At 47.2% G+C, this 20,897-nt stretch overlaps 1 protein-coding gene across 1 annotated transcript in view; it reads left to right on the top strand.

Annotated features, from left to right (window-relative positions):
- The window catches only part of LOC115503860 (myosin-16-like), a 36,416-nt gene extending 17,150 nt beyond the window's left edge, over positions 1–19,266 (top strand). Inside the window, 11 exon segments of the mRNA XM_030300352.1 lie at positions 339–471; positions 1,782–1,998; positions 4,237–4,373; positions 4,467–4,570; positions 9,055–9,247; positions 10,404–10,607; positions 11,790–11,915; positions 13,172–13,342; positions 14,195–14,395; positions 15,383–15,610; positions 18,864–19,266. Of these exon segments, the coding sequence (XP_030156212.1) occupies positions 339–471; positions 1,782–1,998; positions 4,237–4,373; positions 4,467–4,570; positions 9,055–9,247; positions 10,404–10,607; positions 11,790–11,915; positions 13,172–13,342; positions 14,195–14,395; positions 15,383–15,583 (1,687 nt within the window). The 3' untranslated portion in view covers positions 15,584–15,610; positions 18,864–19,266.
- The last annotated feature ends 1,631 nt before the right edge of the window (positions 19,267–20,897 follow it).

The raw sequence follows: 20,897 nt of genomic DNA, 5'->3' as shown, positions 1-20,897 counted from the left end.
ATGTGTTCCCCTCCCTGCTTTACTTTCTCCGTGGTGCTTCTGTCTCTAGGTCTATCCCTCGTCTAGAACAGATGTTTTGTGAAGGCAGGAGTCTTAGTCTGTTTTTATTCAGTGCTGTTTTTCGAACGCCTGTAACGATACCTGACAGAGTAGAAACAATACATAATTGTTGGATGGATGGATGGATGGACAGACAGACAGTGGTTGCTTTCCTCTAATACTCTCCATTTTGTCTGCATCTTCTCCACTGTGACCCCAGAGCTCAGGACCACAAACACAGCCCCCTAGCTCATGGGCTTCTATGTTTCCTTGATGGCCTCTTTTGCCCTCACCCACAGGAGGAAACTGGCCGCCAGACTCCAGGAAGCAGAAGAGACAGCCGAAGCCGCCCAGGCCAGGGCTGCCTCCCTTGAGAAAAATAAACAGCGACTCCAGGCAGAAATCGAGGACCTCACCATCGACTTGGAGAAGGTCAGGGGGTCAAAATGTTCGAAGGCTGCCTATTTGCTGGGTCCAAGGGACCCCAGGGAGCTGTTGGAAACCGTCACATGTCTGGGCTTACCAAGAAAAAACAGGTGGCCCAACAGGATGGAGCACAGGGTCTGTATTCAGGCCCACTGAACACAGGCTCTTGCCTGCAAATGTGTTTATATACTCATAATTCTGCAATCTTAACACCCAACATGTCGCTATTCAAATAGCTCTGTGGTGAGGACAAAACAGTCCCAGGAAGTCATGCAACCTATTGTCTCTGTTCCCCTTTTCCTCACACAAACCACATAACACACACTTTGTGTGGCTAAATATTCCTGTTTGCATCCCTGGTTCAGACTGATTTGCCAGACTTCAGCCAAATTAAATAAGATTTCAACTGGTACACAGGAACCTGGTCTTGGTGTTTCAGGGCAACTGCTTCATGCCAGTGGTGAGGGGCAGAGGGGCATATCCATGTGAGAGGCTTCAGGAAAATAGTCCCAAAACCTGAAAAGGTTTTGCTCCTCCAAAATTAAGAAATGAAGCAGAAATTTACAAAATCCAGTATTGCACAGCAATAAATACATAGTTGCTGGAGTGCCTGGGTGGCTCAGTCGGTTAAGCATCCAACTTCGGCATAGGTCATGTCACAGTTCGTGAGTTGGAGCCCCACATAGGGCTCTGGCTGACAGCTCAGGGCCTGGAGCCTGCTTCAGATTCTGTGTCTCTCTCACTCTCTCTCTCACTCTCTGCCCCTCCCCAGCTTACGCTCTGTCTCTCTCTCTCTCTCTCAAAAAATAAACATTAAAAAATAAATACATAGTTGCTGGACACTTATGAAAAGGAGGAAAGGTCTATGAAAAATAAGGTCTGAGAATAATCAGCTTTGATTCACAAGAAAAATAACACCAAACCCATCTCTGAGTTGGACAATGACATGTAACAGGTATTAGTAAGTCATAGAGAAAAATGTTACGGGGGGTTGGGTGAATGTTATAAATCTGGGAAGGCCACTGTGGCCCAGATCCCTCATCATACGCCTAAGAAAATCCTAGCCTGGGAAGATAAAATGGACTGCCCAAGGTCACATATCTAGTAGTAGGAGTTTTAGAACTGGAGGGTAACTCTTTCCAGGCTCCTTGCCCTGTGCTTGTGCTATAAATGTTGAATTATATCCCAATCCCCAAGAAATCTGTGGTCACCAGAGTTACTGGGGAGGACTGGGGAAGGCAGGGAGGAGGGCAGAAGCAGAGGAAGGGGCTGGAGAGTCAGAACCCCCGGAGACCATCATCCCCACCTCTCCCCAGGCCAATGCTGCGGCTGCTGCCCTGGACAAGAAGCAGCGGGTCTTTGACAAGATGCTGGCCGAGTGGCAGCAGAAGTGCGAAGAGCTGCAGGTGGAGGTGGACAGTGCGCAGAAGGAGTGCCGCATGTACATGACCGAGAGCTTCAAGATCAAGACCGCCTATGAGGAGTCCCTGGAGCACCTTGAGTCGGTGAAGAAGGAGAACAAGACTCTGCAGGGTGAGTCTGAGGGCAGGGACAAAGACCCAGGCAGGGCCTCCCTCCTCCTGAGCGCATCACATGTTTGAGTACCTGGCACATAGTAGGTACACACGATAAATGCCAACTGCCTGGCAAGCAATTTGTAGAAGCACTTGGGCACTCAGCAACATGACTTCGAGCAGGTGAGTTACTTAACCTTTCTGTGCCTCAGTTTCCTCATCTGTAAATTGGGGAAACAATAATGTCTTCCTTGTAAGGTTGAGACAGTTGGAATAAGATAAAATGTGTAAAATCTTCACTGAGTAGAGTAGCTGGCAGAAATGAGGGCTCAACAGATTTTATGTATTGAGCCCTTACATCACTCCTATGCACACAACATACACACATGCAAGATTTCTTACGTATAGGAGTCTCATGCTGGAACTCCGTTCTGTTGGATGTTGTTTGAAAATTGGTGCCTATCTGTTGAAGAATGTTTTGCTATACAGGGATTTGACTGCATTAATGAGTTTTTATGGCAGGTACACATTTCTAACCACAAAATCAGTTGTGTAAGATAGGTCAGGGTTTTTTGTTGTTGTTTTGTTTTTTTGTTTTCAAGAACTGTTCTGCTGAGCAGCAAAAATCTCAGTCAACACAGGGTTTCCTCAATTCAGGTTAGGTGCCTGATGTAGGGTCACTGCAATGGAGGGTAGAGGCAGATGGTGCCTGATTGTCCCCCAAACCTGCCCAAGGTCCTATGAGTCCCTCCCTGGGGAGTTGTCGGCTCACAGGGGATAATCTCAAGAGCCCAGCATGTGAGGTATGAAGGCTCTGCTTCTGTAGTCTCAAAAGTGTGAATACTAAAGGTCTTAAATATAAACACCTGAGTTAAGATAGGGGCGAAACAACCAGAACACCCAGATCAAGGTTGCCTGGACTAGGAGAGGACAGAAAATAGGAGGCGGTTGCTGATTAGGTTCTGCTGAAGGTCCCAGGGCCCTGCCTCCTCCCTTAACCCCCATCCCACCTCCAACTCCTGGTGCAGATGAGAAAGCTCCCCAGAAACCTGGGAGTTAAGAGCAGAGGAATATGCACTTCACCTGGCCGGTGAAGCATAGGTGGGAACAAACCTTGTAAAGTAGCCCCAGTCAGGGGCACCTGGGTGGCTCAGTCAGTTAAGCATCCAACTTCAGCTCAGATCATGATCTTGTGGCTCATGAGTTCAGGCCCTGTGTTGGGCTCTGGGCTGAGCGCTCAGAGCTTGGAGCCTGTTTTGGATTTCTGTGTCTCCCTCTCTCTCTTCCCCTCCCCTGCTCACGCTCGCTCTCTCTCTCTCTCTCTCTCTTTCTCTCTCTCTCTCGCTCCCCCTCAAAAAATAAATTTTTAAAAAATTAAAAAGAAATTAAGTAAAGTAGCCCCAGCCTGGTGGGAGCCATGGAGGAGAATGGCCAAGCAGCTTACTTGGGCTGAGAGGGTGTGAGGCAGCATCACGGTCCCAGAGCAGTGCAGTAGAGAATGTTCTGGAAACAGCCACTATGTCCAGGACAGGCGACGGGAAGCCATGTGGGCTACGAGTGTGTCTGTGACATCAGCACAGATGGACCCCAACAGCTGAGACTTAGATGATGCCCCCAGTGCTTTCCACTCTACCTGGAACTTAGAAACCCAAGCAGGAAGATATTGGATTAAATGAAATTTCTCTGAACTCAGGGAGGCTTGATGTAGGAATGGAGTTTGGTCATGGATTAGTCAAGGTAGTCACATTTCTTGGACACCTCTGGTTGCGGCTGATATTTATGGCTGCTCCAAGGCGCTGGGTGGGTCCCTGGGAGCTCCTCTGGGTGGGCAACAGGTCTCCCAACTGAGGAAGGAGATCAGAAAGGCTCTACTCCTCCCACCTTTTCTTGGTTTTCAGACCTGGTGGGGGGATGCAGAGGGGGAGAAAGGGTCTGAGAAAGGAAGGCCTGGAGTTTAGGCCTAATGGGCCTGGGGAGTCCTGGGCACTGGCCCCCCAAGCTGTTCAGTGCTTACCCATTCTTTTGTGGGCCTCAGCCTCTCATCTGTAAAATGAGGAGCTTGAACTCACTGTTCTCCAATGCCCAAGCCCTGATGCCCCATGAGTCTACGACTTGGAGTATGTTGCTTCTCTTTGGATACAGTGAGGCTAGGAGTGCCTGCTTCTGCCCTGATGTAAGAATGTCTGTGTCACATGCCATGGCCCTGGGAAGCTGGTGGTCCTCGTGTGCCTTATTAACGAGAATATTCCTTTCTCAGAGGAGATAAAGGAACTGATTGATCAGCTGGGTGAGGGAGGACGGAGTGTGCATGAGCTGCAGAAGTTGAAGAAAAAATTGGAGATTGAGAAAGAAGAACTCCAGGTGGCCCTGGAGGAAGCGGAATCTTCCCTGGAGGTAACCATGTGGCCATCACCTTGAAGGCTAGACCCTTGGCCAGAGACTATGCACCTACTTGGCCAGAAAGACTGATGTTTATATTCCTGGCAGGTTGAAGAGAGCAAGGTGATTCGAATTCAGCTGGAACTGGCTCAGGTTAAAGCTGACATCGACCGGAGAATCCACGAGAAAGAAGAGGAATTTGAAGCTACGAGGTATGGGGCTGAAGTGATGGGAGGCTGACTTTGGGTAGCATTGACGGGCCTCTGCCACCTACTAGGCATCTGGCCTTCGGCAATTTAGGTGAATACTCCGAAACATAGTACTTCAGTGATCACAAAACACCATGGGATAATTATCATCATCATCATCATCATCATCATCATCATCATCATCATCCAAAAATGGGCAAAGGACTTTAACAAACATTTCTCCAAGGAAGATATACAAATGGCCAATAAGCACATGGGAAGATGCTCACTACCACTAGTCATGAGGGAAATGCAAATCAAAACTACAAGGAGATACCACCTCACACCCATTAGGATGGCTGCCATCCAAAACGCGGGAAATAACAAGTGTTGGTGAGGATGTAGAGAAACTGGAACGTTTGTGCACTGTTGGTGGGAATGTAAAATGGTACAGCCGATGTGAAAGCCAGTACAGAGGTTCCTCAAAAAATTTAAAATAGAATTACCATATGATCCAGCAATTCTACTTCTGAATATTTACCCAAAAGAACTGAAAGCAGGGTCTTGGAGAGATACTTGTATACCATGTTCATAGCATTATTCAGAAGAGCTGTGGCATGAAAGCAACCCAAGTCCACTGACAAAGGAATGGATAAACAAAATGTGGTCTCTACACACAGTGCAAATTTATCCAGCCTTCACAAGCAAGGAAATTGAGACACCTGCTACAACATGGGTGAACTTTGAGGACATTATAACTGAGTGAAAAAAAGCCAGTCACAAAAAGACAGATACTGCATGGTTCTACCTACAAGAGGAAGTACTTAGACCAGTCACAATCACAGAAACAGAAAGCAGAACAGTGGTTGCCAGGGGCCAGGGGAAAGAGGGATATTGGGGAGTTAGTGTTTCATGGGGACATGGTTTAGTTTTATCAGATGAAAAGAGTTCTGGAGACAGGCGGTGCCAGTAGAAGCACAGCATGATGTATGTGTTTAATACCACGGAAACGCACACTTCAAAATGGTTAACATAGGACATTTTACGTAATGCGTATTTTCCCACAATAAAAAAATCAGAAAGCCCCCCTGTGAGATGGATGCAGTTGCCCCATCTGACAGATGTGAATGACGACAGCTTCTTGTCACCCCTCTCAGGGGTGGTGAAGATTAACTGAGATGATAAATATGAAAGTACTCCATAACCTGCAAAGCCACACAGATATAAATTACTATGAACATTCATGAACCCTCAGAAAACATCCACCACGTCATGGAAAAGAACTGATCTGCTGGGTGCTGGATTTGGAGATTTCTTTTTTTTTTTTTTTTTAATTTTTTTTTTTTTTTAACGTTTATTTATTTTTGGGACAGAGAGAGACAGAGCATGAACGGGGGAGGGGCAGAGAGAGAGGGAGACACAGAATCGGAAACAGGCTCCAGGCTCTGAGCCATCAGCCCAGAGCCCGACGCGGGGCTTGAACTCACGGACCGCGAGATCGTGACCTGGCTGAAGTCGGACGCTTAACCGACTGCGCCACCCAGGCGCCCCTGGAGATTTCTTTTTAATTCAGTGTCCACTGTTGCTGCCTGAGGTTCCAGTAAGTTTTGGACTCAGCACTAAGTTTTTGTTTACAGAAATATGATTTGTTGTGATTCTGAGAAGATCAACACATTTGCAACTGTTCACATTGGCATCTTGCCTAAACTGCCTGCCTGAAATCTTCCTGCACTATTGCTTCCCGAGTTTACAACATCCCCCACAATCACCCCTAACAAAGCTGTAGGCAGAGCCACTGGAGGGAGAAGCCCCATGACTCCGCAGCCATTAGAATAAACCCTAAATATCTAGCTATATGCCACTATGTGGCGTGGCGGGGGGAGGGGAGGAGAGAGAGTTTGCAACAGATTGGAGATATAATTTACATAGTTTGCCCATGACAAGGGAAAAATTCAATGGTTTTCAGTTGTGCAATTATCACTGCAATTTTAGAACATTTTCATCACTCCCCCAAAGAAACCCCATATCCTTTTGCAGTGTTGCCCCATTTCTCCCCACCACCCCCACTCCCAGACCTAGGCAACAACTAATCTATCCAACAACTTTCTCTGGATTTGCCTATCCTGGACATCCCATATAAATGGAATCCTACAATATGTGGTCCTTTGTGACTGGCTTCTTTCACTTGGCATCATGTTTTCAAGCTTCATCCATGTTGGAGCAAGTGTAAGTATTTCATTCCTTTTTATTCCTGAATACTATGCCATAGTTTGGACAGATCCCAATTGTTTATCTATTTTATCTATTTATCTATTCATCTATTCATCAGTTGATGGACATTTGGGTTGTTTTCACCTTTGGGCCACTATGGATAATGCCACTATGAGCATCCATATACAAGTTTTTGTGTAGATAGAGGTTTACATTTCTCTTGGGTATGTACCTAGGACTAGAAGTTCCGGTAATATGTTCACTCTGTGTTTAACTTTTTGCAGAATGGTCAGATTCTTCTCCAAAGCAGTTGTACTATTTTACATTCTCAGGGTTATAAGGGCTGTAGGGTCTCCAGATCTTCTCTAACATTTTATCATTACCTTTTTTTATCCTAGCCAACCTAGTGTATGGGAGGTAGTATCTCACTGTGGTTTAGAACTGTATTTCCATTATAGTTAATGATGCTGAGCACCTTTTTAAGTTGTTTTTTTTTTTTTTAAGTTTCTTTGAGAGAGAAAGAAAGAGCATGCATCAGCACAGAGCCTGATGCAGGGCTCAAACCTACGAATCATGAGATCGTGACCTGAGCTGAAATCAAGAGTTGGATGCTTAACCAACTGAGCCACCCAGCTGCTCCTGCTAAGCATCTTTGATGTGCTTATTGGCCACTTCTCTATATTGCCTGGAAAAATGTCTATTCTAATCCTTGGCCCATTTTAAAAACTAGGTTGTCTTTCTACTGTTGAGTTGTAAGAGTTCTTTAAATATTCTGAATACTAGACCCATCCTTTATCAGATATGTAATTTGCAAATATTTCCACCCATTCTGTGAGTTGCCTTTTCAGTTTCTTAATAATACCCTCTGAAGCACAAATGTTTTTAAATTTGATGAAGTCTATGTATCTGTTTTTTTCTTTGGTAGCCTGTATTTTAGGTGTCATATCTAAAAAACTCTTTCCCTAATTTAGTCACAAAGATTCTTGCCTATTTTTCCTAGATGAGATCAGAGTTTTACAGTTTTAGCTCTTACATTTAGGTCTTTGGTCCATTTTGAGTTAATTTTTGTATAAGGTATGAGGTAGGGGTCCAACTTCATTCTTTTGCATGTGGATATCCAGTTGTCCCAGAACTACTTTCTGGAAAGACTGCTCTCTCCCTATTGAATGGTCTTAGCATCCTTGTTGAAAATGAATTGGCTTGGGTTTATTTCTGGATTCCCAATTCTATTCCATTCATCTATAGGTCTATCCTTATGCCATGACCACAATGTCTTGATTACTGTGGCTTTGAAATTGGGAAGTGTGAGTCCTCCACCTTGTTGTTCTTTTTCTAGATCATTTTGGTTATTCTGGGTCCCTTGCATTTCTGTATAAATTTTAGGATCAGCCTGTCAATTTCTGCAAAGAAATCAGCTGGCATTTTGATACTGACTGCACCGAATTCCACCTTCACAACATTATGTCTTCCAATCCATGAACATGAATGTCCTTCCATTTACTTAGACCTTTATTTTTTTCAACATGTTTTATAGTTTTTTTCTTGTATTTATTTTTTAAGTCAAATTGAATAAAAATTCTGTTCACTTTTGAGAATGTCATGATACCTTCTCCCATGTCTAGAAATTGAATACATCTCAGAGTGCTATAAATCCAGCAATGTGCCTACACAATAGAAGGTGTGCAGGGGTAGAGCAGAGGTGAACACTACAGACAAGGGGCAGGTGACAGGATCTTTTCATGCTAGCCATTTATTTCCCTCAATGAAACAAATATTTTTTTGAACATGTAAATTGCCTCCTCTAGTCTCCTTCTATGGAGGGTTTTATGAAAATGTTCATTATACTGATTACAATATAACTAAATATATTAAATACAATCAACCAATAACTGCTGTTTTACAGAGAGACAAGCTTTGGCTTGTATAGCCAAAGCTCACATTTTGTAATTAAAAAAACAAAAACAAAACAGCTAGCATTTGGGTTTGAATCCTGTCTCTGTCATGGGCTAAACCTTTGGCATGTTTTTCATCATCTTGGAGCCTCAGTTTCCTTGCAGGGCTATTCTGCATGTTGAATGAATTGAGATCACAAAAGATATGAGGTAAACATTGACCTTCTGTGTCCTTTCCCAAAGCACACACTCCCCCACTTAAATGCTTTAAGGGAAGATACACTCTAATTTCAAATATGGTGGCCATATGCATGTTGATGCTCACAGACCTCTTAACTAGGGAGGTTTAGCACAGCCTGACCAGCGGGCCCAGTATGCCAGGGTCTTCTCTGATTGCACTTGCAGGAAGAACCACCAGCGGGCAATCGAGTCCTTGCAGGCCAGCCTGGAGGCAGAGGCCAAGGGCCGGGCAGAGGCACTTCGGCTCAAGAAGAAGATGGAGACGGACCTGAATGAGATGGAAATCCAGCTGGACCACGCCAACAAGAACAACAGCGAACTTGTAAAGACCCTGAAAAGGCTGCAACAGCAAATCAAGGTAGCAATCTGGGGCCTAATCACAAAGTAAGCCATCCCCAAGCTTGCAGGTCCAGGAAGCTAACTTCATGCATGTCTGCAGCTAGGAGAAAAGCATGAAAGTGGCAGCATGGGGTGGCTGGAAGTCTAGGGAGCAGGACACTTGGGGACTATCTATATGAGAGGCCCCAACCACCTAAGTCCATACCCTGGACCACTAAAAAGAGGGAAGAGAGAAGGAAAACAGAAAGTTGGGCCTGTCTTGGTTCTTTTTTTTTTTTTTTTAATTTTTTTTTCAACGTTTATTTATTTTTGGGACAGAGACAGAGCATGAATGGGGGAGGGGCAGAGAGAGAGGGAGACACAGAATCGGAAACAGGCTCCAGGCTCTGAGCCAGCAGCCCAGAGCCTGACGCGGGGCTCAAACTCCCGGACCGCGAGATCGTGACCTGGCTGAAGTCGGACGCTTAACCGACTGCGCCACCCAGGCGCCCCTGTCTTGGTTCTTAAAGTCATTTGACTTATTATATGTGAATTCAGGACAGAAAAATAAAGAACATAGTAAATACTTATATGCCCACCACTCATCTTAAGAAAAAAACACAAATAGAATTGAAGTCTTCCTTTATTGCTATCATTGGTCTTTAAAGCATCTGTAGCTGGATCCATGCATTCAACATACATTTTATTAGAGACCTGCCCAGCGTAGGCACTGTATTAGGTGCTAGAGGTACAAGAATGTATATAATAAACAGACATCCCTGCAGATAGACAATAAACAACACATAAATAAAACTGTAGTATTAAAAACGGCGATACGTGCTACAGAGAAACAACCAGATAGGAGAAGGGAGATGTGGGTTAGCCAGTGGGGGTGTAATGGTCAAGATCACTGAGGAAGGCCTCGGTGAGAAGGGCCTGCTGGAGACTCAAGGTGCTCTGTCCTCAGAAAAGCCTTGACCTTATGGTTACCTCTCACTGGACAAATTCTGGGGGCGCTTGGGCCCTGGCCTGCTAGGCCGCAACCAGACTGGGAACTCCCCCAGCGCAGATCGATACCTTCCACTCTCCTCCTCTGTGGCCTTGAACTCCCCAGCCAGACCCCAGCTCCCTGCTGAGCCCAGACCATGCCAGGGTCCGGGAGATGGGCTCAGGCCGGGTCCTCTGGCCCCCCCCAGGACCTGCAGATGCAGATGGACGAGGATGCCCGGCAGCACGAGGAGCTGCGGGAGCAGTACAACCTGCAGGAGCGGCGCCTGAGCCTGCTGCAGACGGAGCTGGAGGAGGTGCGCGCGGGCCTGGAGGGCAGCGAGCGCTCCCGCAAGCTGCTGGAGCAGGAGGTGGTAGAGATCACCGAGCGGCACAACGAGGTCAACATCCAGGTAGGATGGCGGCTTCCTGGGAGTGGGGGGGCGTCTATGCAGACTCACACTTGGCGTGTGGGGGCAGGGCCAGGATGGTGCCCAAACCCTGTGGGCTCCCCTCAAAACTCAAAGGCAGATGGTGTCCCCACTTGGGAAATCCTCAGAACTCACCTGCAGAGACTTCTTTTGTTATGGCAAAAACCCCCGTAACATAAAATGTACCATTCTTAACCATTTTTAGTGCACACACAGTGTGTGAACTACATGCACATTGCTGTGCAGAGCTTTCAAAGACAGGCTCCTAGACTCTCTCCCTTGGAGACTGTGATCCAGAATCTGGTCTGTGGCGGGACTCCAGAAATTTAAACTTTTGGATCTAAACTCCTCAGGAGATTCTGATGATTTAGCCAATTTTAAGGACTGCCATTACCTTCAGTGTCACTGAGGATAGAACTTCAGAACTAGAAGGGATCTAGAATATTCCAAAGTCTAGGAGCACCTGGGTGGCTCAGTCAGTTAAATTAAGCCTGACTCTTAATCTCCAGTCAGGTCTTGATCTCGGAGTTGTGAGTTCAAGCCATGCACTGGGCTCCCTGCTGGGCATGGAGCCTACTTAAAAAAAAAATCAGTAAATAAAAACAAAGTCTGACATTCATTTTACAAATGAAAAACCATGACCCAGAGAGTTGAGTGGCTTATGTGTGGTCAAAAAAGGGGACCCTTATCTACCAGCGGTAACACCAATACTGCTTACAGTGCAATACTTTGCCAGCACAAACTTAATTCCTACTTAGCATCTCATGTGAATTCACCAAAAGAAAAAATGTGCATGGGACATATAGGGATCACAACCCCACTTTAGAAATAAGACAAAGCCTAGAGGTAAAGAATTTATCCACATATGTAGAAGTACCGGGGTTGAACCTGGGTTTTCCCAGCTCTGAGTTCAGGATTGTTCTAGAGTTCCCACCCATCCCAGGCCGAAATGACGTTATTCCTGGACTCCTTGTGATACATGTTCTGCTCTAAAACACAGAGAAAAATGCAGGGAGAGACGCTTACCTCAAGCAGGGGGTCCAGGCCATTTCCTGTTGGGGGGTTTGGCAAGTATGTCTGTGAGAGAGTTGTTTCTCTTTCCCGGACACAGGAAGGGCTGCGCAGACTTCTGCCTCATGGCAATGTCTTTATTTTCTCTTCCAGAACCAAAGCCTCCTCGTGGTCAAGCGCAAGCTGGAGTCGGATGTCCAGCGCATCTCCAACGAGCACGAGGAGCTCATCAGTGAGTTCCGCTCTGCCGACGAGAGGGCCAAGAAAGCCATGACTGATGTAAGTGTGCATGCTGCCTGGTGCTGGTGGGAGGGGGGCCCGGCCTGGGCCGCCTGTGGAGGACCAGGCCACCCTCAGCAGGGAAGGCCACTTCCTCCCCTCAAAGGTCACTGTGCAGCGCCAGCACCCTGCCAGTAGGGCTGTGGTCCTTGTCCTAAGGAGTCTGGAGGCCTTTCTGAAAAGCCAAACACATACAAGTAAGGAATAATTACAAGCTATACACGACCATGTGAGAGATCAGAGCTTGAGGCCTGGGGACATGGGTCAAAGAAGCCATCGAAAGTGGGCTTTCCTGGGCAGGTCTTTTGGCAAAGAGGAGCATTAAAGCAGCCTGAGGAGAAGCATTAGTGAAAGGAAGATGGGAGCCATGCCCAGGTGCTCAGGGGCAGATTCAGCAGGACGTGCTGCCAGTGGTCTTGCCCCACTTCTCTTTGGGGACTCACACGACCTTGAGCGGCAGATACTACGCACCCCACTTTAAAGATGAAGGAATACAGGGGCGCCTGGGTGGCTCAGTCGGTTAAGCATCCGACTTCAGCTCAGGTCACGATCTCATAGCTTGTGAGTTCGAGCCCCGTGTTGGGCTCTGTGCTGGCAGCTCAGAGCCTGGAGCCTGCTTCAGATTCTGTGTCTCCCTCTCTCTCTGCCCCTCCCCCGTTCATGCTCTGTCTCTCTCTGTCTCAAAAATAAATAAACATTAAAAAAAAAATTAAAAAAAAAAGATGAAGGAATACAGATGTTATCGCCAGGCTTGTTGCACTTGCTTGAAATGCCAGCTCAAGACCATTGCAGGTCTTATTTGGTGCTGGGTCTTGAGAGAACAGACCCATACCCAGCATGCAGATCTTCCATGAATACTTGTGGAATGAATGCAAGAACGAGAGGGTAAAGTGACTTGCTGAAGGTCACACAGGAGCTACATGCAGACCTTCGTCTTCCTCCTCCAGATCTGCGCTATGCCCACCCTCTGTGCTGTGCCCCTGATGCAGGAGGCAGCAAAGAGTGGCTGGAGAGCCCCAGGCTGGTGGGAGTCTGTGGGACTGGGGGCCCTGGTGGTGAGTGCATGAGCCTGCCTCCTCCCTGTCACTGGGAGAGACACAGGAGCATGGGGCACCCGCTCCACCAAAACCCAGCAGCACATCGGCAAGGTTCTCCTTGTCAACCACTTGGTCCTCTGGTCTCCAGAGGTCAAGGTTCCTCATCTCTCAATGGCATGGGAACCCAGCTCCAGTCCCCACTCTGCTCCCCTCCCGCAGGCTGCCCGCATGGCGGAGGAGCTCCGGCAAGAGCAGGACCACTGCATGCACCTGGAGAAAATCAAGAAGAACTACGAGATCACCATCAAAGACTTGCAGGCCAAGATGGAGGAGGCTGAGCAGCTGGCTCTGAAGGGAGGGAAGCGCACGATCATGAAACTGGAAGCCAGGGTGAGGGCGACCCCGAGGTGGGCCAGGAGGGAGAGAAGGGAGACATGGCTGGGCAGGGGCCTTTTCCCAAATCTTCCCAAAGCACCCAGTGCTTGATGAGGAACTGGATTATTCAGATGCTAGGAAGGGAAAGGAAAATGAGAGGAGAGCTGTAATTTATTTGTACATAGGTCTCCTCTCCTCTTCCTTCTTCTCCTGTCACCTTTCCCCCAGACTGTGCCCCCAAGCAGGGGAGCTCCCAGGATTCTTCCTCTGTTCCCAGTCTCTGTTTCCAACACTGTTCCTCCCTTACAATTTCCTTAAAACCAGCCTTGGGGGGCGCCTGGGTGGCGCAGTCGGTTAAGCGTCCGACTTCAGCCAGGTCACGATCTCGCGGTCCGTGAGTTCGAGCCCCGCGTCAGGCTCTGGGCTGATGGCTCAGAGCCTGGAGCTTGCTTCCGATTCTGTGTCTCCCTCTCTCTCTGCCCCTCCCCCGTTCATGCTCTGTCTCTCTCTGTCCCAAAAATAAATAAACGTTGAAAAAAAAAAAAATTTAAAAAACCAGCCTTGGTCTTCACCCATGGGGTGTCAGAGCTAGAGGCGCGCAGGAGGTTTGGTGACCCTGTCAGGCCCCTCCCTCCCCCACTTCCCAGAGAAGGAAATGTGAGGCTCAGGGAAAGGGACCCATCTGACTACCACAGCAGACCCATGAGGGGCAGAACCTGTGTGACCCTCCTGTCCAGGGTTTGCCTGCTCTCCTGTGGGGAAGAGGTGGATGGACATTGTTACCATGATGCCCCCACTCAAGGCCACTGAGCTCTCAAGTTCAAAACCCTGTGTTCTCACAGCCACGTCCCTCTCTTCCTCCCTCAGATCAAGGAACTAGAGACAGAGCTGGACGGTGAGCAGAAACAGCACGTGGAAACAGTGAAGACGCTGCGGAAGAATGAGCGCCGCCTCAAAGAGCTGGTCTTCCAGACGGAGGAGGACCACAAGACCAACCAGCGCATGCAGGAGCTGGTGGAGAAGCTGCAGAACAAGCTGAAGATCTACAAGCGGCAGATTGAAGAGGCGGTGGGTGCTCGCCCTAACGTGTGTCCCTAACGTGCCCTCCCTTCCCAGTCCAGGTCTCAGCACCTGGTTGGCATTAACCACAGGAAAGGAATCGAGCCCTGCCAAAAGATGGCCCCTGTGAGCTTCGTGTCCATGGCACTTCATAGGTGGACTGGACACCACACACTGGAGATGAGAACACGTAGAAAATGAAAATATCCCCCAAGAACACCTGTAAGGTGTCATCTAAAACCAGGGCAAGTCTTTGCTGCCTTTGTCCTGCTTCCACTGCCCCTGGTGGCCTCTGCCAGGATAACTTCTCTCTCCTGCTCAGACCGTTAAACACAAGACCCTTCCCTTCTTTAATCCTCCGAATACAAGGCAGGAACACTGATCTTCTTAGTCTGTTTCACAGGTGAGGACATAGCCCAGAGTGGGATATTTATGTCATGTTAGTAAATGTCAAAATCAAAGTCAAATGGTTAGCAAATGATGGCTTCAAGCCTCAACCCTATACCACACGTCTGCCTACCGGCACCAGCACGCCCCCACCCCCACCTTGACATAGAACTTGGACTCTGCCATTGTTTGCTGCCAGTTCTGGGGCTACTACGCTGAATCCATCAGCCGCCCACACAACCAGCGCCTTTCCCAAATGGCTCGATAAAGATCAGGCTTACAGTTCATATGGTTCTAACCGAAATAGCACTGTGATTCTACTGGGAAGATAAGGGGATGGGAGCTGTGCGGTGGGGGCTGGGGAAAAATGCTAAATCCACACCTTTCATAGTGGGGCACCAGTAGCTAATGGCTAAAACTACAAATTATAGAAGCATCAACACAGCACATTTTATTTAGAAATATGGATGTCAAGGCCAAAAAAGAATCAGCTAAAAGTACTGAAAGACTGGACTCTCACATGTCCACGTTGAACCAACCGATAACGATGCACATTTAACCAGGAGAACCCAGGTTTACGCCCTATTTTCCACTGTGCTTCTGCCACAGGAGGAGCAGGCCAACCAGACCTTGGCTCGCTACAGAAAGACGGTGCATGAGCTGGACGACGCTGAGGAGCGGGCTGGCATGGCAGAGACCGCCCTGAACAAGCTGCGCACCAGACACCGCGTGGCCGGCAAGGGCATCACCTCTGTGGAGATCATCCAGGTGTCCAAGACAGGCTCCTCCAAAACCCTCTCTGAGGAGTGAGATTCTCCATGTTCCAGCCCACGGCCGGTAGGTATGGACTCCACTCTCGATGCCCGTGCTCCAAGCTTACCTTCCCTGCTCCCGCTTTGCTCCTTCCGACTTCTCTGCTTTCCTGTCTGCCAGGCCCTGGCCTCATGCAGTGCCAACTCCAAACCTCCCCTGTCCCTTCAGCTGCAACACTTCCCTCTCCCTCTCTGGATTCTCAAAGCCCTCGGGCATGTGAGCTCCACCTGTGATACAGGTGCCAGCGGTCATGACACTCCTCTGTCTGGGTGGAAGCTCCTTGGAGATAATGTCTAATGCCACTTGACACTAGGCCTGGCAGACAGGTGCCAATGCTTGTTTCAGTGGAGAACCACAGGGACATTTGCAAGCCTACGGGCAGTATGTGTTCATCTTTCACATCCCCACAATATCATTATTCCTGAGGATTTCGTCAATACTGGTTGAATTTAGGTTTCTAATATTAAGGAAGTAATAATTATTATTGTCCCCCAGGGGGACAACGTAAAGTAGTCCTTTCTTTAATTCAGAATCAACCGAGGAAAAAAAAAGTATAGGAGGCAAATATATAAAAGTCAAAATGCAAGTTTTACTATGTTACAATTCTAGATTGAGAATTTAATGGGTGTCCAACCTGGGCATCCTTGTGTTTTACCCCAGAATTAAAGGTACCTGCAGAACTGATCAACCACAGCCCTGCTCCATAAAGACCAACCCTTACTCCGAGGAGACAGATGACCAGGATTCATCAACCCTACAGGCAGATCCAAAAGGAGAGGCCAGATGGGGTACATGTTGACCCCGTCTTCCAAACACAGAATAAATCATTCCTCCTCCATGAGAGGAGCAAGGGAAAGATGAGGAGAGAGGCAAAGAACATTATTCTAGAGCAGTGGTTCCCCCAAAACGTGGTCCTTTTGACCAGTAGCAATATCAGCATCACCTGAGAAGTTGTTAGAAATGCAAATTCTTATGCTTCACTTCAGATTTACTGAGTCAGAAGCTACAGAGGTGGGCCCAGTGTCTGTGGTTTAATCACCCCTACAGTAATCACATGTATGATCACGTGTGCTAAAACCAACACTGTAGCAGAAATCTCCCCTTACAGAAACGCAGAGCTAGGGAACAGATGTTTCTGCTCCTTTTATCAGAACCAGGCACATGGTAGTAGTTTTCACTATCTTATTTACCCTCTGATAAGGAGATATATAAATATCTCCATTTGTCAGGTGAGGAAAATGAGTTCAGAGAAGTTCAGTGACCTGCTCATGGTCATACGAGCCCTATGCTATGGAAAGGCAAACTGTCTTTTATTTTAATTACTCTGGAGATTGATAAGGCTGCCCTCTGTTTAGGATTAACCAGGACAACTCAAGATCAAGGACCTGGTTTAGGTCAGGAGGGAAGGGGACTGAAGTTTCTGTGTACCGATGGTTCAACCCCCATGGATTATGGGAATTTTCTTCTGGCCTTGTGTTCAAACATGTGGGTGAATCAGCCCCCCAGTGAGGGTAAGGTTCCCCACTCACTCACAGCTCTCTCTCAGTACTGGGTCAGTTTGGGTTTTAGCCAAAAGTGATAACCCCATTGGCCTCTGAATTCAAGCTGAGCCTTTTCTTACCATGTGCTTAGGGAGGGAACAAAAGATAGGAAAAAATCTTTTTCTTAATTCTCTAATTCTTAAATAATGGTTAGCTCAGGAAGTTAAGGAAACCAGAGGCTTGCCTCTGGACGAGTCCTACAATTAATGTATAGCCATCTCCTTTCAGGGCAAAAACCCAAAAGGGGTCCCTTCTGTTGAACTCTCACTTGGTGGGGGTTACTACTCACCACCCAGACTCAGGAGGTATTAGAGTCCTTCCACCTGCAAAGTCTTAGTCTCCGGTATTAGCCATCTTGTAAAACAGATTCTCTGCCCTGGCCTGGGGACTGTTAATTGCTGGGGCTTGCTGGTCCTGGTCCAACTGCTCTGTCTCCACACCATGAGGCCACAGTCCTGCCAACAAGCACCCAGAGGTGATGAGGCTCTTTTATCCCATCTCCCCTAGCTGGTCACAGGGCTAGATATGCCATCCGTAGCCCTGAGATGTCATAAGCAAACCAGTACATGAGTCGACACTGAGCCAAGACCCCACAAGAGTTTAGTTTTCCAAAGTGGCTTTATATTCAGTGGCACAAATACTGACCAGGCTCTGAACAGGGCCTAGGTCTGGACTCTGAGACACAGAGATGAATAATCAATAAGAAAGGACACCCTCCCTGGCAGAGCTCGGAATCTGGTGGAGAGGAAGAAGCACACATCACCACAGGGCTGTGAGCAAATGTTCTGTGATGCTGTGTTTGCATCTCACCGGGGAGGATCACAGGGGAGGAGTGACTGGTTTAACCTGAGGTGGCTGGGTGGAGCACCTTCACGGAGGATGTGACCCGTAGAAAAGCCTAAGGCGGTGCCACTCCACGAGTGGTCCCTGTTTGTCACCTGCCCAAGACAACAAAAGTACAGAAACTGAGAGGAAGCTTTTAGAAATTTTTATAACAATTGATACTGCTATGACATCCAAGTGCATGATCAATGTATTTTATAAAAGTATTAGTTTCTGGTATTAATTAAACGAGAAAGAACAAAATGTTTAATGGAAATTAAAAAGAATAAGTAAAATTGATTGCTCACCAGATAGAGAAGGAAAGAAGAGAATTCCAGATGGAATTCATATGCCAACAGTGCCGAAGCTGGGTTCATACAAGGGAACAGCATAGCTAGAGAAAAGGAGCTCAGGAAGAGGGGAGAGAAATGGGGTGAGAGATGAAGCTAGAAGCACTGCCATGTGTGAGGCTGTGAGGGGCCCCGTTGGGTACGAGTGTTCCATAATTTCCATAAGGAAATCTTGCTAATTTTGGAAATCCACGTGTGGGATGTGATGAGCAGTAGCTTTCCCTTCTTGGGAAGACATATCACAATGGCAAAACAAGCCTGCTGGCCCCTCATGAGACACCACAGGCAGGCTCGTGGTGGGCACTCTGTCCCGGGGATGGCACTCCAGCCTTCTCGATGGCCTGTATAGGGTCCAGGCCCAGTTGGGCACCCCAAGCCCAAAGATGTCTAAACCTTCACAACCTCAGGCGGAATGAACCAGCTATGACCCAATGATGGTGTCCATTATGAGGAAGGAAGCATCCTGGGGACACTGTCTTTCTATTAAGAAGGAGGCAGAGATGTCAGAACTCCCGGCTCTGGTCCACAAGGATTTTCTCAACCTCTCTCTCTTTTTTCTTTCAGGGTGATACAGATCTCAACAGCAGACCACCGAGAGGGAAAATATATGAAAACAGGAAACTGGATATCCTGAGAATGTTTACTATGCAAAGGAAAGTATAAGCCAGAAAGAGGTGCTACAGAATAAAGATAGCTGTGGGGGGAAAGGGTTTGGGGATGTAAATACCCAGGCATCAGAGGAACTAAAATTAGTGTGGCTTCTCTGAGACTGTATCAAGATGTGCAAGCACTTGGATAACAGTAACAGTGGGTCTGTTTTAGTTGAGATCCTACATGTTCATGTCAAAGACGGAATATGTAACTGTCTGTGTGACCTGGCTGTTTCTTGAAATAATTCCTCATGTGGACAATTGTAATGCCCTGTCCCAATGCAGTTTAAATAAAAGAAACATGAAAAATAGACTAGGGATTGTTTGTAAGTGAAGAAATTTTATTTTTCTAAGGCTTCCAAACCCAAAGGCAATTTTTCAGTATGTCAGAGTTCTGTTTTATCCCTATATCCTAACTCACAGGCTTACTTCTATTGGAAACCATGAAAACTATGCAGTCTTGGCGAAAAGGTGTTCTGACATATGAAGACTAACTAGGTCTCGTAAAGCCGAGAAAGCTACAGAATCCCTGAAGGGATGTTAAGATCCATCCAGGCTGATGACCCACAAGGCCCCCACATGCTCTACCTAGGCATCTCCCAGGATGTTCAGACATGGGCAAGTTCTTCCTTAAATCAAGCCGAGACCTGCCCCCTAGTGGTATCTTTTTTTTTTTTTTTTTTAACACTGGTTTTGATACCTAAGACCCTGCATAACAACCTCAGAGGAAGACAGTTCCCACCGTCCCTCCAAGATTTCTCTTCTCCAGGCTGAATATACCTGGGTCCTTCAACGTTCTCAAGTGTGAGAGGGTTTCCACTGTCACCTTTTAACATCCTCAACCCTGTTCCTCCCCTCACTTTCCTAGTCTTTGGAATGCAGGATTGGAAGAGACGGCACCAGGAGGGCTCCCTGCCAGTGCACAGCCCTCAGAAGGCACCTCTCTCCAACTCTCTGGAAATGGTGTCTTCCCTTGACTTTCACCACTCTGACCTCTCTCCAGTCCCCTGGCCTACGGAAATCATTATTCAGCCGGTAAAGGAAGGGATGTTAACATTCCGTGGGTGACTCCCTCTCTCTCTTCACATTGGCCCATTTCAGTGCTGGCTTTCTCTAGACAGCTCCAGAGGGAACCACTTAGTTCCTTCTGTGCAAGTGGATCAAACATGGAGACACTGCCCTCTGGCGGTGGGGTCTCCAATGGCATTGTGTGAATTTTCTGGGAGACAACAAATCATAAAATCTTAGAATTACACATATCGGAATTTTAGGGTTCAAAGGGATATTCAGAGGGTGTCTAGTCCAACTCTTAGCCAATTGGAGATTCCCCTCTATAACATCCCTGAAAAAATGGTAACCCAACTTGTACCTGAACCCTTCCAGTGAGAAAAAAAGGCAGCCCGTTGCAGTTTTGACTGACATTCATGGTTCAAAATAATATTGAACCAAAATGTCTCCCTGTATTCTGCCTTCATTTTGATCTGCTCTTCACCTGTGTAATTACATAAAGTAAGTCTAATTCTTATACTTTGAAGTCAGATAAATATGAGTTCCACTTTCTTTCTTTCTCATGCAGTGAGACCATGGGCAACTTAACCTATCTCACCTCCTGTTTTCTCAACTACTAAATGAGGAATAATAACAGTATCTACCTCTTAGGAATGTGAAGTTTAAACAAGATAACCTGGCACAGAGCCTATTATGCATAACACTTAGACACTTGCCATGTTTCTTCTAGCATTCTTTAGGACTTAACACTCAATCTCCCAAGGGAGGCTAGGCCTGGCCTACCAGTCCAGCAGCTTATAGCAACAAGCCTCTTGCTGGACAAATGCAAGGGGAATTCCATGGAATTTTAAGAACTTATCATTGTTTCCTGGTGGATGGTCTACTCATGGTCTCCCCACATTTGGAAAATTCCAGAGCAGCTCCTCACTTTGCTGGGGGA

This window comes from Lynx canadensis, chromosome E3 (genome assembly GCF_007474595.2).
Source record: "Lynx canadensis isolate LIC74 chromosome E3, mLynCan4.pri.v2, whole genome shotgun sequence".
Classification (NCBI taxonomy): Eukaryota; Metazoa; Chordata; class Mammalia; order Carnivora; family Felidae; genus Lynx; species Lynx canadensis.
The sequence above is the reverse complement of the archived record's forward strand: the minus strand, read 5'-3'. Positions and strand labels throughout refer to the sequence as shown.